The 22,080-nt window shown below is 43.7% G+C and overlaps 2 protein-coding genes across 7 annotated transcripts in view; one reads left to right on the forward strand and one right to left on the reverse strand.

The window, feature by feature from the left end:
* LOC138651117 (beta-1,4-galactosyltransferase 1-like) overlaps positions 1-22,080 on the forward strand; it is a 480,309-nt gene that overhangs the window by 405,957 nt on the left and 52,272 nt on the right. The gene's annotated exons all lie outside the window — the stretch shown is intronic.
* The window catches only part of LOC138651152 (beta-1,4-galactosyltransferase 1-like), a 279,802-nt gene that overhangs the window by 3,300 nt on the left and 254,422 nt on the right, over positions 1-22,080 (reverse strand). For both annotated transcript variants that reach the window (XM_069741180.1, XM_069741172.1), the window contains 2 exons: positions 18,045-18,167; positions 13,590-13,694 (listed from right to left, as the gene is read on the reverse strand). In XM_069741180.1, the coding sequence (XP_069597281.1) occupies positions 13,590-13,694; positions 18,045-18,167 (228 nt within the window). The remainder of the gene's footprint in view (positions 1-13,589; positions 13,695-18,044; positions 18,168-22,080) is intronic.

Below are 22,080 nucleotides of genomic sequence, written 5' to 3' on the forward strand. Positions count from 1 at the left end.
TAGTGACGTTTTGGAATGCAGACTTTGATGGAATGGTCTGCGGGCATGATGTTACATTTGCAGAGGCCCTGATATGCCTAAACAGTAGAAACTCCCCACAAGTGACCCCATTTTGAAAACTAGACCCCCCCCCCCAAGGAACTTATCTAGATGTGTGGTGAGCACTTTGAATCCCCAAGTGCTTCACAGAAGTTTATAATGAAGAGCTGTGAAAAAAAAAATCATTTTTCTTTCCTCAAAAATTATCCTTTAGCAAGCAATTTTTTTTATTTTCACAAGGGTAACAGGAGAAATTGGACCTCAATAGCTGTTGCCCAGTTTGTTCTGAGTACGCTGATACCCCATATGTTGGGGTAAACCACTGTTTGTGCACACATCGGGGCTCGGAAAGCGTACTCAAGACAAATTGGACAAGAGCTTTTAGGGTCAAATTTCTCCTATTACCCTTGTGAAAATACAAAATTGGGGGCTAACAAATCATTTTTGTGGAAAAAAAATCATTTTTTATTTTCACAGCTCTGCGTTATAAACTTTAGTGAAACACTTGGGGATTCAAGGTTCTCACAACACATCTAGAGAAGTTCCGTGGGGGGTCTAGTTTCCAATATGGGGTCACTTGTGGGGGTTTCTACTGTTTTGGTACATCAGGGGCTCTGCAAATGCAATTTGACGTCTGCAGTCCAATCCATTTAAGTCTGCATTTCAATTGGCGCTCCTTCCCTTCCGAGCTCTGCCATGTGCCCAAACGATGGGTCCTCCCACGTATGGGGTATCAGTGTCCTCATGACCAGTTGCACAACAACTTTTGGGGTCCAATTTCTCCGGATATCCTTGGGGGGGGGACCTGAAGGATTAATAAACTTCTTGAATGTGGTTTTGATCACCTTGCGGGGTGCAGTTTTTAGAATTGTGTCACTTTTGGGTATTTTCTATCATATCGACCCCTCAAAGTGACTTCAAATGTGATGTGGTCCCTAAAAAAAAATGGTGTTGTAAAAATGAGAAATCGCTGGTCAACTTTTAACCCTTATAACTTCCTAACAAAAAAAATGTTGGTTCCAAAATTGTGCTGATGTAAAGTAGACATGTGGGAAATGTTACTTATTAAGTATTTTTGTGACATATCTCCGTGATTTAAGGGCATAAAAATTCAAAGTTGCAAAATATCAAAATTTTTAACATTTTTGCAAAATTTCCGTTTTTTTTCACAAATTAACACAAGTCATATCAAAGAAAGTTTACTACTATCATGAAGTACAATATGTTACGAGAAAACAGTGTCAGAATCACTGGGATCCGTTGAAGCATTTCAGAGTTAAAGGGGCAGTGGTCAGAATTGTAAAAAATGGCCTGGTTATTAACATGCAAACCACCTTTGGGGGTAAAGGGGTTAATACCCACACTTTGTTTCCTATCCATGAACCATTTCTTAACCCACTTAGACATATTTTCCCCTATCCCCATTGTTCTCATTTTATGTATCAACCTTTTGTGTGGCATCGTATCAAAAGCTTTTGAAAAGTTCATATATACCACGTCCATTGAGTTTCCTTTGTCCAGTCCGGAACTTACCTCTTCATAGAAGCTTATAAGATTAGTTTGACATGAACGGTCCCTAGTAAACCCATGTTGATATTGGGTCATGAGTTTATTCCTCTTTAGATATTCCAGTATAGCATCTCTTAGAATACCCTCAGGGGTGTATCCCATACGGGCCAATAAATTTGTCAACTTTAGTGATTTTTAGACTCCGCCGTAATTCCTGCTGGGTGAAGCAGGTGACATTTAATGGAGAATTTTTGTTATCACTGATCATGTTGTCCTTCATGGGATTTTCTTGTGTAAATACTGTTGAAAAAAAGTCATTTAGCATATTGGCTTTTTCCTCATCCCCATACACCATTTCACCCAGACTATTTTTAAGGGGGCCAACACTATCATTTTTTAGTTTCTTACTATTTATGTAGTTAAAGAATATTTTAGGATTATTTTTACTTTCCCTGGCGATGAGTCTCTCTGTCTCAATCTTAGCTGCCTTGATTTGCTTTTTACAGAATTTATTTAATTTTCAGTATTTAATTAATGCCTCATTACTACCTACTTGCTTTAATTCTTTAAATACTTTCTTTTTGTCACTTATTGCACCTCTTACAGCACTATTTAGCTATAGTGGTTTCCTCCTATTTCTAGTATGTTTATTCACATAGGATATATATTGTGCACAGGTCCTATCCAGAATTAGTGATGAGCGAATATACTCGTTACTCGAGATTTCCCGAGCACGCTCGGGTGTCCTCCGAGTATTTTTTGGTGCTTGGAAATTCATGAGGCAAAAAAACCCCTCTGGATTTAACTCAGTCACTGATGTACCTTTGGCAGATCCTGACCTGATACTCTTTGTGGATGGATCAAGGTATGCAGACCAAGAAGGCAATTTCCACACTGTTATAGCAGTAGTCACAGAAGATACCATGCTGCTTGCAAAACTATTGCCTCCATCCTTCTCTGCACAGCCGGCAGAACTGCGGACCTTGGCAGACGCTTACAAGATGTCTGCTCAATGCAAAGCTACAATATACTCTGACTCTCGCTCTGCTCATGGCGTGTGTCGCGACTATGGACCAATCTGGAGAGCAAGAGACTTCATCACAGCTAATGGAATGCCTGTCAGACACCACAAAGCCATACAAGAACTGATGGAGTCCTTATTGATGCCAGAAAAAGTAGCGGTGGTAAAGGTGAAGGTGAACACTGGAGAAACCTCAAGGGCAGCAGTGTTCAACATACTGGCTGACGCATCAGAAAAAGAAGCAAAAAAGATACCTCTTGACACAGAAACATCTCATCTAATGAAATCTTGAAACAAAGGAAAAGGCACAATCCTGGAAAGAGATGCTCTGACACTCCAGAAGCAAGCATCCAAAGAAGAAAAGGAGAAATGGCCCCAGATGGAGCCACACAGGATGAAAAACGCCTAATGATGAACAAAGAAAAATGTAAGGCCTCTGAACAAAAAAAAACCCTACACACAATGCTGCACAAGGAACAGGGGAGCCATAACATAAGAGTTTTAGTCTTCCCCTTGAGTCGCACACACACTAGCAGGTCCAACTTAAATTAGCCCCTATAAGATCCTATTTGTAAATACTCCCAGTTTAGGATTATATTTTCCCACTATAGTTGTCCACATGCAGATTAAGTTTGTTGTTGAATTAACTAAAACATGTGACTAAAATATGTTCTCAACTTTCATCGATCCCAGATCCTGAGGACATAGAAGGATCCCATCAGATCCTGCCCGGTGACTGGGTCCTCACCAAGATGTTCAACAGATTTACCCTCAATGAGCCTAGAGATGACAGCCTGTTCTGAGTTCTGTTGACCACTACCACAGCAGTCTATGGATCCACTCTTCCCACTGCAAGAGGATGCCAGATCCAGAAGCCAGTGGCGGCTACCACTCTTCATCGATCTAATACTTATCCTTCATCTAGCCCAAGGTGTAGCCAGTCACCAGTGTAATGTCTCCGCCCCAAGAATAACCTACCAATTTGAATATTGCCTCATAGTAGTATGCCCAGGCCCCATGGCACAGTTTGACATCTGGTTTGGCAAACAATTCATCTCTGCCACCACTGCTGAAACAGGAGAAGGTTAAAAATGTGAGGATTGGTCAGTTTTTGGGTGGTACACTGGTGAAAGTGACTGGGGATATCAACCAGTCCAGGCCCTGCAACGCAGAGACAAAAGGGGAACCAGCCTATTAACCCGCATGACTCTGACCAAAGGCCCCTTGGAGGGCCAGAGAAGCTATTTTGGCACTTTGACCTGGAAGGTATAGCTTCTCCTTAAGTTGACTGTTTGTTGCACACAGCATTTTTCTGGCCACATGGACAGAGATTGGTGTCTCCCACCGGTCCCCTGATGAACCTTGAATAATGCAGGTGGAAACTTGTTGGGACTACTAGTGATAAGTGTAAATTTCAATTTTGACTATTCCAAATTGATGGAAAAACAGTTTCAATTGTCCTGAATGGGACAGGCAGACTATACGTTTTGCTCTGATATACAGAGCAAATCAAAAAGCACTGGCATATGAGATATATGTGTGCAGCGTGTATAGTTGACTTAGATTTTTGTTTTTGTGTCTCCCATGGGGATTGGACTAGAGGGAGTGAGATTTTTTGGAGCAATATATGTTTGAGTATGTTTTGAACCTGAAATACTGATATTGTGATAGCTCTATATAGGGTATATAGCTTCTGTTCTAATTATGAACAGAATTATGAGCAGAATTATGAGCAGATGTGTACTATTTTTCTTCATTCCTTTACTACCTGTGTGCATTTGAACTTGGCAAGTGTATGTATCAGGGCAGTCAGGGACACTGTCATTGAGAAGGGTAGCCATTTCGCAAAATACTAGTGTGCCAACCTCCACTGCTATGTAGGATGACTAGCGACTTGTTAGGTCTGTCTGTATACCTGCCCAGCATAATTGTACTAACCCTGGCCCTATATTACAATACTTCAAGAAGTTCATGTTTTATATGTATAATATATGAGTCCTACATGCTTTTAATATCTTATTTTTAGGGGTCTATTTTCTATTGTTTTCTACGCTCTGCAATGTGCAATGTGCATACTGCGATGTGCACAGTGACAGCTTGCTCACTGTTGTTAGCTCAGATCAGCATTAATGAGCCAGCAACAGAGTGGAATACACACTACCCAGTATGTAGAGACCAGTGACATCACTTGCAGGGGCGGTGCTTGTCAATCATGCCAGGTATTCTGACATGCTCTATTGCTGGCTCATTGCTACTAATCGCTCCGACAGCAGAGTATATGCTGTCATTGTGCACATCTTGCAGGGACCAGCCCCGCCACTGAAATGAGTATCACTGATGACACTTCGTTTCATGGAAGGGGCAGGAGCTGTGGCAGTGACTGGAGCCTTTGACCCCCTATTGACACTTTGTTTGAGTATGCTAGCATGCACTGGGATTCTCAAACAATGCATCATCTGAAACGAAGTAGGGAAAAAAATAGAAAAGCAGTTAGACAGTGTAGTTAGGGATTGGTAGGAAATTTTTAATGAAAGTATACTAGAAAATAGTTTATATTACGGCACTAAATAGATAGGGAGTTATGATGAAAATGACTTTACTTTCACCATTGTGTAAGGTGGCCAGGGTGGTAGTTGTGGCAACGAACTGTAGTGTTGCCTCATCTAGTCCTGGTTGTAGGCCTTGGATCCTCTCGGGAATGGTTACCTTTTAAGCTTGTGACCACATGCAGGCCACTCAGCCTGGGGCCACTTCTTGCCAAAGCAACCTTATCTCCACAGCTATCAGACTGTCCTTGTTCACTGCTGCATCACCTTGCCCGGGGCATGGCTGCCCGGGCTGTGCTCTCTAACCAGGAAGTCCATTCCCTATATTCTACTGCTCTGTACTGCACTACTCTGTGACTCCTCCCAGTCTGGAAAACCCCTATATTAGCTATAGCTACTCTAAGACTCTGATTCCCTATCACTAGGGTGCCCCACTAATCTAGCCCCACTATTGTCCTATGCTAACCCTAATCTTACACACAACACATATCAAATACATTCACATTGCAGTAAATAGGCACATTAACACTTATAAACTCTGAAACCGCAAGCATAAAATGTCAAGAATGTTCAAAGAGACGGAAGCATATGATGGCGTCTGTCACCTCCTTGCAATTGAACCACCCTTTTATCTATTTAACTGTCGATCATGGAATGACCATCTCGGAGAGCTGATGAGTTACCATTGCTGTGGGTCACGCTGCTGAAGACCCCCTTAACTGCCAATTTATTCCTCTGAGTGTCAGCTACAGGTAGAGCTCCATAGAAAAGCAATTTCACTATGCACTGCAATACTGAGTTATTATAGTATATAGTATAAAAACCCCTTTCACAAGCAAGAAATTAGTTTTAAATAAACATGTTTGTATTCTTATGACCGAAAAAGTACGATCTATGAAAATTTTAAATTATTTAAAACCATTATTAAATGAAGAAAAGGAGAACAAAAATCATTCAAAAGATCATATCTGCACCTAAATTGTTACTGTGCAGGGCGTTACTATGTCTCTTTTTTCTTCATCTGGCATAGTGTAAAAGTTTGGGAAAAATTATTAATGTGCTCTGGAAGTGGTGCTCTAGATCAGGGGTCCCCAACTCCAGTCCTCAAGGCCCACCAACAGGTCATGTTTTCAGGATTTCCTTTGCATTGCACAGGTGATGCAATTATTACCTGGGCAAGACTAAGGAAATCCTGAAAACATGACATGTTGGTGGGCCTTGAGGACTGGAGTTGGGGACCCCTGCTCTAGATAACTATGTGTTATATTCTGCAAAGATGAGTCCTGGCTGGAAAAAGTGATGGCGGTATGTGCTGGATGAAGTAGAAAAGTGAAGATGAAGGACTTCACTAGAGACATCACTGGTGAGTCAGTGTGTTACTTCTAGTCTCACATTATACACTGTATACTATATACAGAGCTCCTGTGTATAATATCTCTGGTGATTGCTGTATTACCTGTACACTTACACTGTATACTATGCACATAGCTCCTATGTAAAATGACACTGGTGATCACTGTATTATTTGCATACCCAGAATATATACAAAGCTCCTGTGTATATGGTCAATGGTGATCACTCTATTACCTGTATCTTATACACTATATACAGAGCTCATTTGTATAACATCACTGGTTAGTCACTATATTATCTGTACACTGACACTATACACTGTATACTATTTACAGAGGTCATCTGTTTAATGGCACTTATAGTAATATAAGTATTGTGTTTTTTTTATGAGTGATCAGTATTATACTATTTGGTCACTATGTGGTGGTAATATATATTCTGGTCATGGTGTGGCTGTACTTGTTCCTTGTTTATGGTGGCAATATATGGTCTGGTCATAGTGTGGTTGTATTTCTCCCCTGTATGGGATATTATTCAGTTACTAGGTGGTGGTAATATATAGTCTGGTCATGGTGTGACCGTATTTGTCCCTTGTACTTGGTATTAATCGGTCATGGTGTGGTGGTATTTGAACCTTGTATGTGGTATTATGTGATCTGGTCATGGTGTGGCGGTATTTGTTCCTTGTATGTGGTATCATTTGGTCACTATGTGGTGGTAATATGTAATCTGGCCATGGTATGGATGTATTTCTACCCTGTATGTGGTATTATTCATTCACTATGTGGTGAAAATATATGTTATGATCATGGTGTGACGGTATTTGGTTATTGCATGTGGTATTATTCAGTCACTATGTGGTGATAATTGTTATGGCTGGCAATCAGGCAACACAGCGTGCAGTAATCAGCGCACATACAGAGATCTGGCAATAACCAAAAACAATAGGACGAGCTCTGAGATGTGGAATCTCTGTAGACTGCAGTACCTAATCTATCCTCACACAACTATAAGCAGCAGTGGATTGCGCCTAACACTACCTATGCAACTCGACACTGCCTGAGGAGCTGACTAGCCTGAAGATAGAAATACAAGCCTGACTTACCTCAGAGAAATACCCCAAAGGAACAGGCAGCCCCCACATATAATAACTGTTAGCAAGATGAAAAGACAAACGTAGGAATGAAATAGATTCAGCAAAGTGAGGCCCGATATTCTAGACAGAGCGAGGATAGCAAAGAGAACTATGCAGTCTACAAAAAACCCTAAAACGAAAACCACGCAAAGGGGCAAAAAGACCCACCGTGCCGAACTAACAGCACGGCGGTGCACCCCTTTGCTTCTCAGAGCTTCCAGCAAAAGTTAATAGCAAGCTGGACAGAAAAAACAGAAAACAAACTAGAAGCACTTATCTAGCAGAGCAGCAGGCCCAAGGAAAGATGCAGTAGCTCAGATCCAACACTGGAACATTGACAAGGAGCAAGGAAGACAGACTCAGGTGGAGCTAAATAGCAAGGCAGCCAACGAGCTCACCAAAACACCTGAGGGAGGAAGCCCAGAGACTGCAATACCACTTGTGACCACAGAAGTGAACTCAGCCACAGAATTCACAACAGTACCCCCCCCTTGAGGAGGGGTCACCGAACCCTCACCAGAACCCCCAGGCCGACCAGGATGAGCCACATGAAAGGCACGAACAAGATCTGGGGCATGGACATCAGAGGCAAAAACCCAGGAATTATCTTCCTGAGCATAACCCTTCCATTTGACCAGATACTGGAGTTTCCGTCTAGAGACACGAGAATCCAAAATCTTCTCCACAATATACTCCAATTCCCCCTCCACCAAAACAGGGGCAGGAGGCTCCACAGATGGAACCATAGGTGCCACGTATCTCCTCAACAACGACCTATGGAATACATTATGTATGGAAAAGGAGTCTGGGAGGGTCAGACGAAAAGACACCGGATTGAGAATCTCAGAAATCCTATATGGACCAATAAAACGAGGTTTAAATTTAGGAGAGGAAACCTTCATAGGAATATGACGAGAAGATAACCAAACCAGATCCCCAACACGAAGTCGGGGTCCCACACGGCGTCTGCGATTAGCGAAAAGCTGAGCCTTCTCCTGGGACAAGGTCAAATTGTCCACTACCTGAGTCCAGATCTGCTGCAACCTGTCCACCACAGAATCCACACCAGGACAGTCCGAAGACTCAACCTGTCCTGAAGAGAAACGAGGATGGAACCCAGAATTGCAGAAAAATGGAGAGACCAAGGTAGCCGAGCTGGCCCGATTATTAAGGGCGAACTCAGCCAACGGCAAAAATGACACCCAATCATCCTGGTCAGCGGAAACAAAACATCTCAGATATGTTTCCAAGGTCTGATTGGTTCGTTCGGTCTGGCCATTAGTCTGAGGATGGAAGGCCGAGGAGAAAGATAGGTCAATGCCCATCCTACCACAAAAGGCTCGCCAGAACCTCGAGACAAACTGGGAACCTCTGTCAGAAACAATATTCTCAGGAATGCCATGTAAACGAACCACATGCTGGAAGAACAAAGGCACCAAATCAGAGGAGGAAGGCAATTTAACCAAGGGCACCAGATGGACCATTTTAGAAAAGCGATCACAGACCACCCAAATGACCGACATTTTTTGAGAAACGGGAAGGTCAGAAATGAAATCCATCGAAATATGTGTCCAAGGCCTCTTCGGGACCGGCAAGGGCAAAAGCAACCCACTGGCACGTGAACAGCAGGGCTTAGCCCTAGCACAAATTCCACAGGACTGCACAAAAGCACGCACATCCCGTGACAGAGATGGCCACCAGAAGGATCTAGCAACCAACTCCCTGGTACCAAAGATTCCTGGATGACCGGCCAGCACCGAACAATGAAGTTCAGAGATAACTTTACTAGTCCACCTATCAGGGACAAACAGTTTCTCGGCCGGACAACGATCAGGTTTATTAGCCTGAAATTTCTGCAACACTCTCCGCAAATCAGGGGAGATGGCAGACACAATGACTCCTTCCTTGAGGATACTCGCCGGCTCAGATAACCCCGGAGAGTCGGGCACAAAACTCCTAGACAGAGCATCCGCCTTCACATTTTTAGAGCCCGGAAGGTATGAAATCACAAAATCAAAACGAGCAAAAAATAACGACCAATGGGCCTGTCTAGGATTCAAGCGCTTGGCAGACTCAAGATAAGTAAGGTTCTTATGATCAGTCAAAACCACCACGCGATGCTTAGCACCCTCAAGCCAATGACGCCACTCCTCGAATGCCCACTTCATGGACAGCAACTCTCGGTTGCCCACATCATAATTACGCTCAGCAGCAGAAAATTTCCTGGAAAAGAAAGCACATGGTTTGAACACTGAGCAACCAGAACCTCTCTGTGACAAAACCGCCCCTGCACCAATCTCAGAAGCATCAACCTCGACCTGGAACGGAAGAGAAACATCAGGTTGACACAACACAGGGGCACAGCAAAAACGACGCTTCAACTCCTGAAAAGCTTCCACGGCAGCAGAAGACCAATTAACCAAATCAGCACCCTTCTTGGTCAAATCGGTCAATGGTCTGGCAATGCTAGAAAAATTACAGATGAAGCGACGATAAAAATTAGCAAAGCCCAGGAATTTCTGCAGACTTTTTAGAGATGTCGGCTGAGTCCAATCCTGGATGGCCTGAACCTTAACCGGATCCATCTCGATAGTAGAAGGGGAAAAGATGAACCCCAAAAATGAAACTTTCTGCACACCGAAGAGACACTTTGATCCCTTCACGAACAAGGAATTAGCACGCAGTACCTGGAAAACCATTCTGACTTGCTTCACATGAGACTCCCAATCATCTGAGAAGATCAAAATGTCATCCAAGTAAACAATCAAGAATTTATCCAGATACTCACGGAAAATGTCATGCATAAAAGACTGAAAAACAGATGGAGCATTGGCAAGTCCGAACGGCATCACCAGATACTCAAAATGACCCTCGGGCGTATTAAATGCCGTTTTCCATTCATCTCCCTGCCTGATTCTCACCAGATTATACGCACCACGAAGATCAATCTTAGTAAACCAACTAGCCCCCTTAATCCGAGCAAACAAGTCAGAAATCAATGGCAAGGGATACTGAAACTTAACAGTGATCTTATTAAGAAGGCGGTAATCAATACACGGTCTTAGCGAACCATCCTTCTTGGCTACAAAAAAGAACCCTGCTCCCAATGGTGACGACGATGGGCGAATATGTCCCTTCTCCAGGGACTCCTTCACATAACTGCGCATAGCGGTATGTTCAGGTACGGACAAATTAAATAAACGACCCTTAGGGAATTTACTACCAGGAATCAAATCGATAGCACAATCACAATTCCTATGCGGAGGTAGGGCATCAGACTTGGACTCTTCAAATACATCCTGAAAGTCCGACAAGAACTCTGGGATGTCAGAAGGAATGGATGACGAAATTGACAAAAATGGAACATCACCATGTACTCCCTGACAACCCCAGCTGGTTACCGACATAGAGTTCCAATCCAATACTGGATTATGGGTTTGTAGCCATGGCAACCCCAACACGACCACATCATGCAAATTATGCAGTACCAGAAAGCGAATAACTTCCTGATGTGCAGGAGCCATGCACATGGTCAGCTGGGCCCAGTACTGAGGCTTATTCTTGGCCAAAGGTGTAGCATCAATTCCTCTCAACGGAATAGGACACCGCAAAGGCTCCAAGAAAAATCCACAACGTTTAGCATAATCCAAATCCATCAGATTCAGGGCAGCGCCTGAATCCACAAACGCCATGACAGAATACGATGACAAAGAGCACATTAAGGTAATGGACAAAAGGAATTTGGACTGTACAGTACCAATAACGGCAGAGCTATCGAACCGCCTAGTGCGTTTAGGACAATTAGAAATAGCATGAGTAGAATCACCACAATAGAAACACAGTCTGTTCAGACGTCTGTGTTCTTGCCGTTCTACTTTAGTCATAGTCCTGTCGCACTGCATAGGCTCAGGTTTACTCTCAGACAATACCGCCAGATGGTGCACAGATTTACGCTCGCGCAAGCGACGACCGATCTGAATGGCCAAGGACATAGACTCATTCAAACCAGCAGGCATAGGAAATCCCACCATTACATCCTTAAGAGCTTCAGAGAGACCCTTTCTGAACAAGGCCGCTAGTGCAGATTCATTCCACAGAGTGAGTACTGACCACCTCCTAAATTTCTGACAATATACTTCTACATCATCCTGACCCTGGCATAAAGCCAGCAGATTTTTTTCAGCCTGATCCACTGAATTAGGCTCATCGTAAAGCAATCCCAGCGCCTGGAAAAATGCATCAACATTACTCAATGCAGAATCTCCTGGTGCAAGAGAAAACGCCCAGTCCTGTGGGTCGCCGCGCAAAAAAGAAATAATAATCAAAACCTGTTGAATAGGATTATCAGAAGAATGAGGTTTCAAGGCCAAAAATAGCTTACAATTATTTCTGAAGCTCAGGAACTTAGTTCTGTCACCAAAAAACAAATCAGGAATCGGAATTCTTGGTTCTAGCATCGATTTCTGATCAATAGTATCTTGAATCTTTTGTACATTTACAACGAGATTATCCATTGAGGAGCACAGAGCCTGAATATCCATGTCCACAGCTGTGTCCTGAAGCACTCTAATGTCTAGGGGAAAAAAAAGACTGAAGACAGAGCTAAGAAAAAAAAATGATGTCAGGATTTCTTTTTTCCCTCTATTGGGAATCATTGGTGTGGCTCCTTGTACTGTTATGGCTGGCAATCAGGCAACACAGCGTGCAGTAATCAGCGCACATACAGAGATCTGGCAATAACCAAAAACAATAGGACGAGCTCTGAGATGTGGAATCTCTGTAGACTGCAGTACCTAATCTATCCTCACACAACTATAAGCAGCAGTGGATTGCGCCTAACACTACCTATGCAACTCGACACTGCCTGAGGAGCTGACTAGCCTGAAGATAGAAATACAAGCCTGACTTACCTCAGAGAAATACCCCAAAGGAACAGGCAGCCCCCACATATAATAACTGTTAGCAAGATGAAAAGACAAACGTAGGAATGAAATAGATTCAGCAAAGTGAGGCCCGATATTCTAGACAGAGCGAGGATAGCAAAGAGAACTATGCAGTCTACAAAAAACCCTAAAACGAAAACCACGCAAAGGGGCAAAAAGACCCACCGTGCCGAACTAACAGCACGGCGGTGCACCCCTTTGCTTCTCAGAGCTTCCAGCAAAAGTTAATAGCAAGCTGGACAGAAAAAACAGAAAACAAACTAGAAGCACTTATCTAGCAGAGCAGCAGGCCCAAGGAAAGATGCAGTAGCTCAGATCCAACACTGGAACATTGACAAGGAGCAAGGAAGACAGACTCAGGTGGAGCTAAATAGCAAGGCAGCCAACGAGCTCACCAAAACACCTGAGGGAGGAAGCCCAGAGACTGCAATACCACTTGTGACCACAGAAGTGAACTCAGCCACAGAATTCACAACAGATAATGTATGATCTGGTCAAGGTGTGGTGGTATTTGTTCCTTGTATGTGTTATTATTTAGTCACTATGTGGGGGTAATATGTGGTTTGGCCATGATGTGACAGTATTTGTATGTGGTATTATTGGTCATTTTAAAAAAATGTATGTGACACATTCCTGTAAAGAAAATAAATAAAAAATATTCCTAAAAAGAGTATCCGATATTTTAAGAAATGTTTAATAGGTTAGAGCAGGGTCCTTCCAAAATAGTCTACCTTGTCTTGGTGGCAGGCTTTAAAAAATTATTTTGGGCAAAACAAAAGCTGATAGCTATGTATGTGATGAGGTGTTCGATGGGAGTTGAAAATGTGTAGTTGGTCAGAACATGGTGCAGAAGTGGAGTTTTTCCTTAAATCAGTGGAGGGACAGTGGAAGGTTAGAAGGGTGGAGGCAGAGCTGGGGTGGAGCATGGGTGGAGTTTAAAGGATTTCACAAAGTTTTGTCAGTATGGGGCCCAGAAATTCCTGGTGGCAACCCTGATTATGTATGTATTTTAATAGATTTCTTGGCTTCTTTATATGTTATACCTTTTGCCTGTTCTTTCATTGCCAGGATCTCTATGGTGGAGGATTGCTTTAGATCTGGCAATAGTTATATCTGGACGTTCGATCTTCATTCCTGATGCTATAACCCTAAGGGACAAAAAAAAAGCTGTAAGAGTTCAAAAGTATATATATACAGTACAGACAAAAAGTTTGGACACACCTTCTCATTTAAAGATTTTTCTGTATTTTCATGACATTGAAAATTGTAAATTCACACTGAAGGTATCAAAACTATGAATTAACACATGTGGAATTATATACTTAACAAAAAAGTGTGAAACAACTGAAAATATGTTTTATATTCTAGGCTCTTCAAAGTAGCCACCTTTTGCTTTGATGACTGCTTTGTACACTCTTGGCATTCTCTTGATGAGCTTCAAGAGGTAGTCATCGGGAATGGTTTTCACTTCACAGGTGTGCCCTGTCAGGTTTAGTAAGTGGGATTTATTGCCTTATAAATGGGGTTGGGAACATCAGTTGTGTTGTGCAGAAGTCTGGTGGATACACAGCTGATAGTCCTACTAAATAGACTGTTAGAATATGTATTATGGCAAGAACAAAAGCAGCTAAGTAAAGAAAAACAAGTGGCCATCATTACTTTAAGAAATGAAGGTCAGTCAGTCCAAAAAATTGGGAAAACTTTGAAAGTGTCCCCAAGTGCAGTTGCAAAAACCATCAAGTGCTACAAAGACACTGGCTCACATGAGAACCGCCCCAGGAAAGGAAGACCAAGAGTCACCTCTGATTCTGAGGATAAATTTATCCGAGTCACCAGCCTCAGAAATCGCAGGTTAACAGCAGCTCAGATTAGAGATCAGGTCAATGCTACACAGAATTCTAGCAGCAGACACATCTCTACAACAACTGTTCAGAGGAGACTTTGTGCAGTAGGCCTTCATGGTAACATAGCTGCTAGGAAACCACTGCTAAGGACAGGCAACAAGCAGAAGAGACTTGTTTGGGCTAAAGAACACAAAGAATGGACATTAGAACAGTGGAAATCTGTGCTTTGGTCAGATGGTTCCAAATTTGAGATCTTTGGTTCCAACCACCGTGTCTTTGTGCGACGCAGAAAAGGTGAACGGATGGACTCTACATGCCTGGTTCCCACCGTGAAGCATGGAGAAGGAGGTGTGATGGTGTGGGGGTGCTATGCTGGTGACACTGTTGGGGATTTATTCAAAATTGAAGGCATACTGAACCAGCATTGCTACCACAGCATCTTGCAGCGGCATGCTATTCCATCCGGTTTGCGTTTAGTTGGACCATCATTTATTTGTCAACAGGACAATAACCCCAAACACACCTCCAGGCTGTGTAAGGGCTATTTGGCCAAGAAGGAGAGTGATGGGGTGCTACGCCAGACCTGAAACCAATCGAGATGGTTTGGGGTGAGCTGGACCGCAGAGTGAAGGCAAAAGGGCCAACAAGTGCTAAGCATCTCTGGGAACTCCTTCAAGATTGTTGAAAGACCATTTCCGGTGACTACCTCTTGAAGCTCATCAAGAGAATGCCAAGAGTGTGCAAAGCAGTCATCAAAGCAAAAGGTGGCTACTTTGAAGAACCTAGAATATAAGACATATTTTCAATTGTTTCACATTTTTTTGTTAAGTATATAATTTCACAAGTGTTAATTCATAGTTTTGATTCCTTCAGTCTGAATGTACAATTTTCATAGTCATGAAAATACAGAAAAATCTTTAAATGATAAGGTGTGTCCAAACTTTTGGTCTGTACTGTATATGTATATATATATATATATATATATATATATATATATATATATATATATATATATATATATATATATATATATATATATACACACACTGCTCAAAAAAATAAAGGGTACACTAAAATCCCACATCCTAGATATCACTGAATGAAATATTCCAGTTGTAAATCTTTATTCATTACATAGTGGAATGTGTTGAGAACAATAAAACCTAAAAATGATCAACGTGAATCACAACTAATATCCCACGGAGGTCTGGAGTTGGAATGATGCTCAAAATCAAAGTGATAAATTAAGTTACAGGCTGATCCAACTTCAGTGGAAATGCCTCAAGACAAGGAAATGATGCTCAGTAGTGTATGTGACCTCCACGTGCCTATATGATCTCTCTACAATGCCTTGGCATGCTCCTGATGTGGCGACGGATGGTCTCCTGAGGGATCTCCTCCAAGACCTGGACTAAAGCATCCGCCAACTCCTGGACAGTCTGTGGTGCAACGTGACATTGGTGTGTTCAATCAGATTCAGGTCTGGGGAATGGGCGGTCCAGTCCATAGCTTCAATGCCTTCATAATGCAGGAACTGCTGACATACTCCAGCCACATGAGGTCTGGCCTTGTCCTGCATTACGATGAGCCCAAGGCCAACTGCACCAGAATATGGTCTCACAAGCGGTCTAAGAATCTCATCTCGGTACTTAATGGCAGTCAGGCTACCTCTGGCGAGCACATAGAGGGCTGTGCGGCCCTCCAAACAAATGCCACCCTGGGTTCCAGGACTGACCTACTGCCAAACTGGTCACACTGAAGGAAGTTTCAGGCAGCAGATCGCTCTCCACGGCATCTCAAGACTCTGTCTCGTCTGTCACATGTGCTCAGTGTGAACCTGCTTTCATCTGTGAAGAGCACAGGGCGCCAGTGGCGAATTTGCCAATTCTGGTGTTCTGTGGCAAATGCCAAGGGTCCTATATGGTGTTGGGCTGTGAGCACAACCCCTATCTGTGGACGTCAGGCACTCAGACCATCCTCAAGGAGTCGGTTTCTAATCATTTGTGCAGACACATGCACATTTGTGGCCTGGTGGAGGTCATTTTACAGGGCTCTGGCAGTGCTCCTCCTGTTCCTCCTTGCACAAAGGCTGAGGTAGCAGTCCTACTTCTGGGTTATTGCCCTCCTACAGCCCCTCCACTTCTCCTGGTGTACAGGCCTGTCTCCTGGTAGCGCCTCCAGTCTCTGGACACTACACTGACATAAAAAGCAAACCTTCTTGCCACAGCTCACATTGATGTGCCATCCAAGATGAGCTGCATTACCTGAGCCACTCGTGTGGGTTGTAGAGTCCATCTCATGCTACCACGAGTGTGAAAGCACAACCAACATTCACAAGTGACCAAAACATCAGCCAGAAAGCATTGGTACTGAGATGTGGTCTGTGGTTCCCACCTGCAGAACCACTCCTTTATTGAGTGTGTCTTGATAATTGCCAATGATTTCCATCTGTTGTCTATTCCATTTGCACAACAGCATGAGAAATTGATTGTCAAACAATGTTGCTTCCTAAGTGGACAGTTTGATTTCAGAGAAGTTTGATTTACTTGGAGTTATATTCTGTTGTTTAAGTGTTCCCTTTATTTTTTTGAGCAGTGTATTTATATATCATATTTTTTGGATTATAAAATGCACTTTTTCCCCCAAAGTGCATCTTGCAATCCGACTGTATGGGGGAGGCTGAGGTGGAGCGGGGTCGCAGGAGGCAAGGTTGCTGCTGCATAAAGCTGACAGTAGCGCCGGCAGGAGTGGGATGATACTGCTGGCCTCGGGCTGGGAGGTGGGGGTGTTCGGTGGTGCAAGGCTGCAGCAGGCCCAGGGCTTTCAAAAAATGTCAGTGAATTCCCTGCATTTCCCATTGTTTTCACTGTTGTAAACCTTGGGAAAAAAGCCACTAGGAGCGGCATATGTGCAGATTGAGATCTCATCTCCCGAGAACTCAGGCCCCGAGATCTCAATCTGAGCATGCACTGCTTCTGGAGGCCATTTTCCTGAAGACCACCGCAGTTACAATTTTGGGAAGTGCAGCGTCTCCGCCAACATTTTCTGAAAACCCTGAGCCTGCTGCAGTCTCGCACTACCAAACATCCCCCTCCTCCCAGTCCGGGGCCCTACATTGTCCCACTCCTGCCCCCACAACTGTTAGCTTCATGCAGAAGTCTACAGTAGAGAGAGAGAACCCTGCTGACCAGTTTACAGTCTAAAGGAAAAAGAAAGAGAGGACCATGCTAACCATAAGAGCTTACACACTATAGGAGAGAGAGACTTTACCAATAAATCTTGATATGGAAAATTACTCTGCCATACAAACTATGCTCCACTGGGAACCGCTGATCTGTGAAGACACAGGTACTGACCACCACTGTACAAGGTTTGGTAACCCCCTAGATGTCATAGCTGAAAGGCATTATGGGGAAGCTTGCTCAGCCATCTAAAAAAAAATTAGCCTGCTCTCTGCTTCAGCAGTTTGGGAAATAGTGCTGGATAAGGTTTTTTTTTTAAACCGCTAATGAAGTCTCAAAGTCATAATATTCGTGCAAGTCACAAGTTTAAACAAAATTGTCTCGAACTCAATCATCTGTGGATTGATCCACTCATTTCAATTGACATGTTTAGAAATTTACTTCATTACAAGGTTGATTCAGAAGAACATACCTATTATACAGTTCATCATCTTCTCCTCCCCATCCCCAGAAACGATTTGAAAATCCATTTACTTTTAGGAACTGTTCTTTTGTGAAAGCCACTACACCACCAAATATAGTGCTGTAAGGTAATCTGAAAAAAATATAAAATTAAATACATTAATTCTGTTAAGATTACTGATTTATAAAAAAAAATACAATTGTATTTTTACTGCATTATTGCATTTTTTGTGTGTTTTTGAGGGGGTAGAGTTTTGCTATTGCTTGCCATCTGTCCCAACATTTGAATCAGTAAGAATTATGCACTTATCTCCTATCTTGTGAATGTGCAATTAATGTATTAAATAGAAAAAATAATTTAATTTCCTGTTACTGAAGGTAGCTGTATGTCCTAATGTGGTATTACATATTGAAAACAAGTCTTTGGAGAATAAGACATATTGGTATAGGACAAAAGATTTCATTAATGAAATGCTAAAACACAGTTAGTGCATAGCATAATTTAAAAGGCATGACAACATATTCTTAATCAGACTGTAAAGGGAGTTAGTGGACAATATTCTACACTGCCAACAGAATCAAGACGTATATCCCAGTATAGTAAGTAAGGTGGTGGTCTATTTCAATGCATTTCAAAGCATATAACTCCTTATTCAAGAAAAACCACACCTAAAAAGGGAGATTTATATTGCCAATCAGTGCATCTGCGCCTGTCCTGTCTGTGGTATCTGTCAGTCATTTTCTGCCACATAAACTATACTGTAATACAGGGGGCCTGATTTATTCACTAGTCTCCCATATAAAAAAAGGGGAGATTAATATTGGCAAATCTGTGCATCTGCGCCAGTCCTGTCTGTGGTATCTGTCAGTAGTGTTGAGCGATACCGTCCGATACTTGAAAGTATCGGTATCGGATAGTATCGGCCGATACCCGAAAAATATCGGATATCGCCGATACCGATATCCGATACCAATACAAGTCAATGGGACATCAAGTATCGGAATGTATCCTCATGGATCCCAGGGTCTGAAGGAGAGGAAACTCTCCTTCAGGCCCTGGGATCCATATTAAAGTGTAAAATAAAGAATTAAAATAAAAAATATTGTTATATTCACCTCTCCGGCGGCCCCTGGACATCAGCGGGAGGATCCGGCGTCCGGCACGGCTTCTTTCTTCAAAATGCGCGCCTTCAGGACCTGTGGAATGACGTCCCGGCTTCTGATTGGTCGCGTGCCGCCCATGTGACCGCCACGCGACCAATCAGAAGCCGCGACGTCATTCCTCAGGTCCTAAAAGGCGCTCATTCTAGGACTTTAGCTGAGGAATGACGTCGCGGCTTCTGATTGGTCGCGTGGCGGTCACATGGGCGGCACGCGACCAATCAGAAGCCGGGACGTCATACCACAGGTCCTGAAGGCGCGCATTTTGAAGAAAGAAGCCGTGCCGGACGCCGGATCCTCCCGCTGATGTCCAGGGGCCGCCGGAGAGGTGAATATAACAATATTTTTTATTTTAATTCTTTATTTTACACTTCCGATACCGATACCCGATATCACAAAAATATCGGATCTCGGTATCGGAATTCCGATACCGCAAGTATCGGCCGATACCCGATACTTGCGGTATCGGAATGCTCAACACTATCTGTCAGTCATTTTCTGCCACATAAACTATACTGTAATAGAGTGGGCCTGATTTATTCACTAGTCTCCCATATATAAAAAAGGGGGAGATTAATATTGGCAAATCTGTGCATCTGTGCCAGTCCTGTCTGTGGCATCTGTCAGTCATTTTCTGCCACAGAAACTAGACTGTAATACAGTGGGCCTGATTTATTCACTAGTCTCCCATATAAAAAAAAAGGGGGAGATTAATATTGGCAAATCTGTGCATCTGCGCCAGTCCTGTCTGTGGTATCTGTCAGTCATTTTCTGCCACAGAAACTATACTGTTATACAGTGGGCCTGATTTATTCACTAGTCTCCCATATATAAAAAGGGGAGATTAATAGTGGCAAATCTGTGCCAGTCCTGTCTGTGGTATCTGTCAGTCATTTTCTGCCACAGAAACTATACTGTAATACAGTGGGCCTGATTTATTCACTAGTCTCCCATATAAAAAAAGGGGAGATTAATATTGGCAAATCTGTGCATCTGCGCCAGTCCTGTCTGTGGTATCTGTCAGTCATTTTGTCACAGAAACTATACTGTAATTCAGTGGCCTGATTTATTCACTAGTCTCCTATATAAAAAAAAGGGGAGATTAATATTTAGTAACGAAAAAGAAAATCCAGCTCACCATAGTAACAGTTCCACTCGGAGCACGGAAACGCTGTGTCAAGGCGTGGGGAATCCAAAAAGCAAAAAAAAGAATATCCAGCTCAACGAGACAGTGAAAAGTAAAAACTTGGTACTTTATTCACTTCTTGTAGAAGCAGAGGATAAAAACATCAGCACAATAAGGATAAGAACACTATCTATCTACGCGTTTCAGGTGGCAAAGCACCCTTAACCCCTTCCCGACCTTTGACGCCACGTAGGCGTCATGAAAGTCGGTGCCATTCCGACCCATGACGCCTATGCGGCGTCATGGAAAGATCGCGTCCCTGCAGATCGGGTGAAAGGGTTAACTCCCATTTCACCCGATCTGCAGGGACAGGGGGAGTGGTAGTTTAGCCCGGGGGGGTGGCTTCACCCCCTCGTGGCTACGATCGCTCTGATTGGCTGTTGAAAGTGAAACTGCCAATCAGAGCGATTTGTAATATTTCACCCATTATAACGGGTGAAATATTACAATCCAGCCATGGCCGATGCTGAAATATCATCGGCCATGGCTGGAAATACTAGTGTGCCCCCACCCCACCCCTCCGATCTCCCCCCCAGCCCTCCGATCTGGCCGGTACACTGCTCCGGCTCCCCTCCGTCCAGTGCTCCGCTCCCCCCCGTGCTCTTGTCCGCTCCCCCCGTGCCCCAATCACCCCCCCGTGCTCCAATCACCCCCCCTGCACTCCGATCCACCCCCCCCGGTGCTCCGTTCCACCCCCCCGTGCTCCATTCCAGCCCCCCCGTGCTCCGTTCCACGCCCCCCGTGCTCCGTTCCACCCCTCCCGCACTCCGATTCCCCCCCCCGTGCTCCGATCCCCCCCCGTGGTCCCCCCCCACCCCATCATACTTACCGATCCAGCCGGGGTCCCGTCCGTCTTCTCCCTGGGCGCCGCCATCTTCCAAAATGGCGGGCGCATGCGCAGTGCGCCCGCCGAATCTGCCGGCCGGCAGATTCGTTCCAAAGTGCATTTTGATCACTGAGATAGATTATATCTCAGTGATCAAAATAAAAAAAATAATAAATGACCCCCCCCCTTTGTCACCCCCATAGGTAGGGACAATAAAAAAATAAAGAAATTTTTTTTTTTCCACTAATGTTAGAATAGGGTTAGGGTTAGGGGTAGGGTTAGGGTTAGGGGTAGGGTTAGGGCTAGGGTTAGGGTTAGGGCTAGGGGTAGGGTTAGGGGTAGGGTTAGGGTTAGGGGTAGGGCTAGGGTTAGGGTTTCGGTATGTGCACACGTATTCTGGTCCTCTGCGGATTTTTCCGCTGCGGATTTGATAAATCCGCAGTGCTAAACCGCTGCGGATTTATGGCGGATTTACCGCGGTTTTTCTGCGCATTTCACTGCGGTTTTACAACTGCGATTTTCTATTTGAGCAGTTGTAAAACCGCTGCGGAATCCGCATAAAGAAGTGACATGCTGCGGAATGTAAACCGCTGCGTTTCCGTGCAGTTTTTCCGCAGCATGGGCACAGCGATTTTTGTTTCCCGTAGGTTTACATTGAACTGTAAACTCATGGGAAACTGCTGCGGATCCGCAGCGTTTTCCGCAGCGTGTGCACATACCTTTAGAATTAGGCTATGTGCACACGGTGCGGATTTGGCTGCGGATTCGCAGCAGTGTTCCATCAGGTTTACAGTACCATGTAAACATATGGAAACCAAATCCGCTGTGCCCATGGTGCAGAAAATACCACGCGGAAACGCTGCGTTGTATTTT

This window comes from Ranitomeya imitator, chromosome 1, assembly GCF_032444005.1.
Source record: "Ranitomeya imitator isolate aRanImi1 chromosome 1, aRanImi1.pri, whole genome shotgun sequence".
Classification (NCBI taxonomy): Eukaryota; Metazoa; Chordata; class Amphibia; order Anura; family Dendrobatidae; genus Ranitomeya; species Ranitomeya imitator.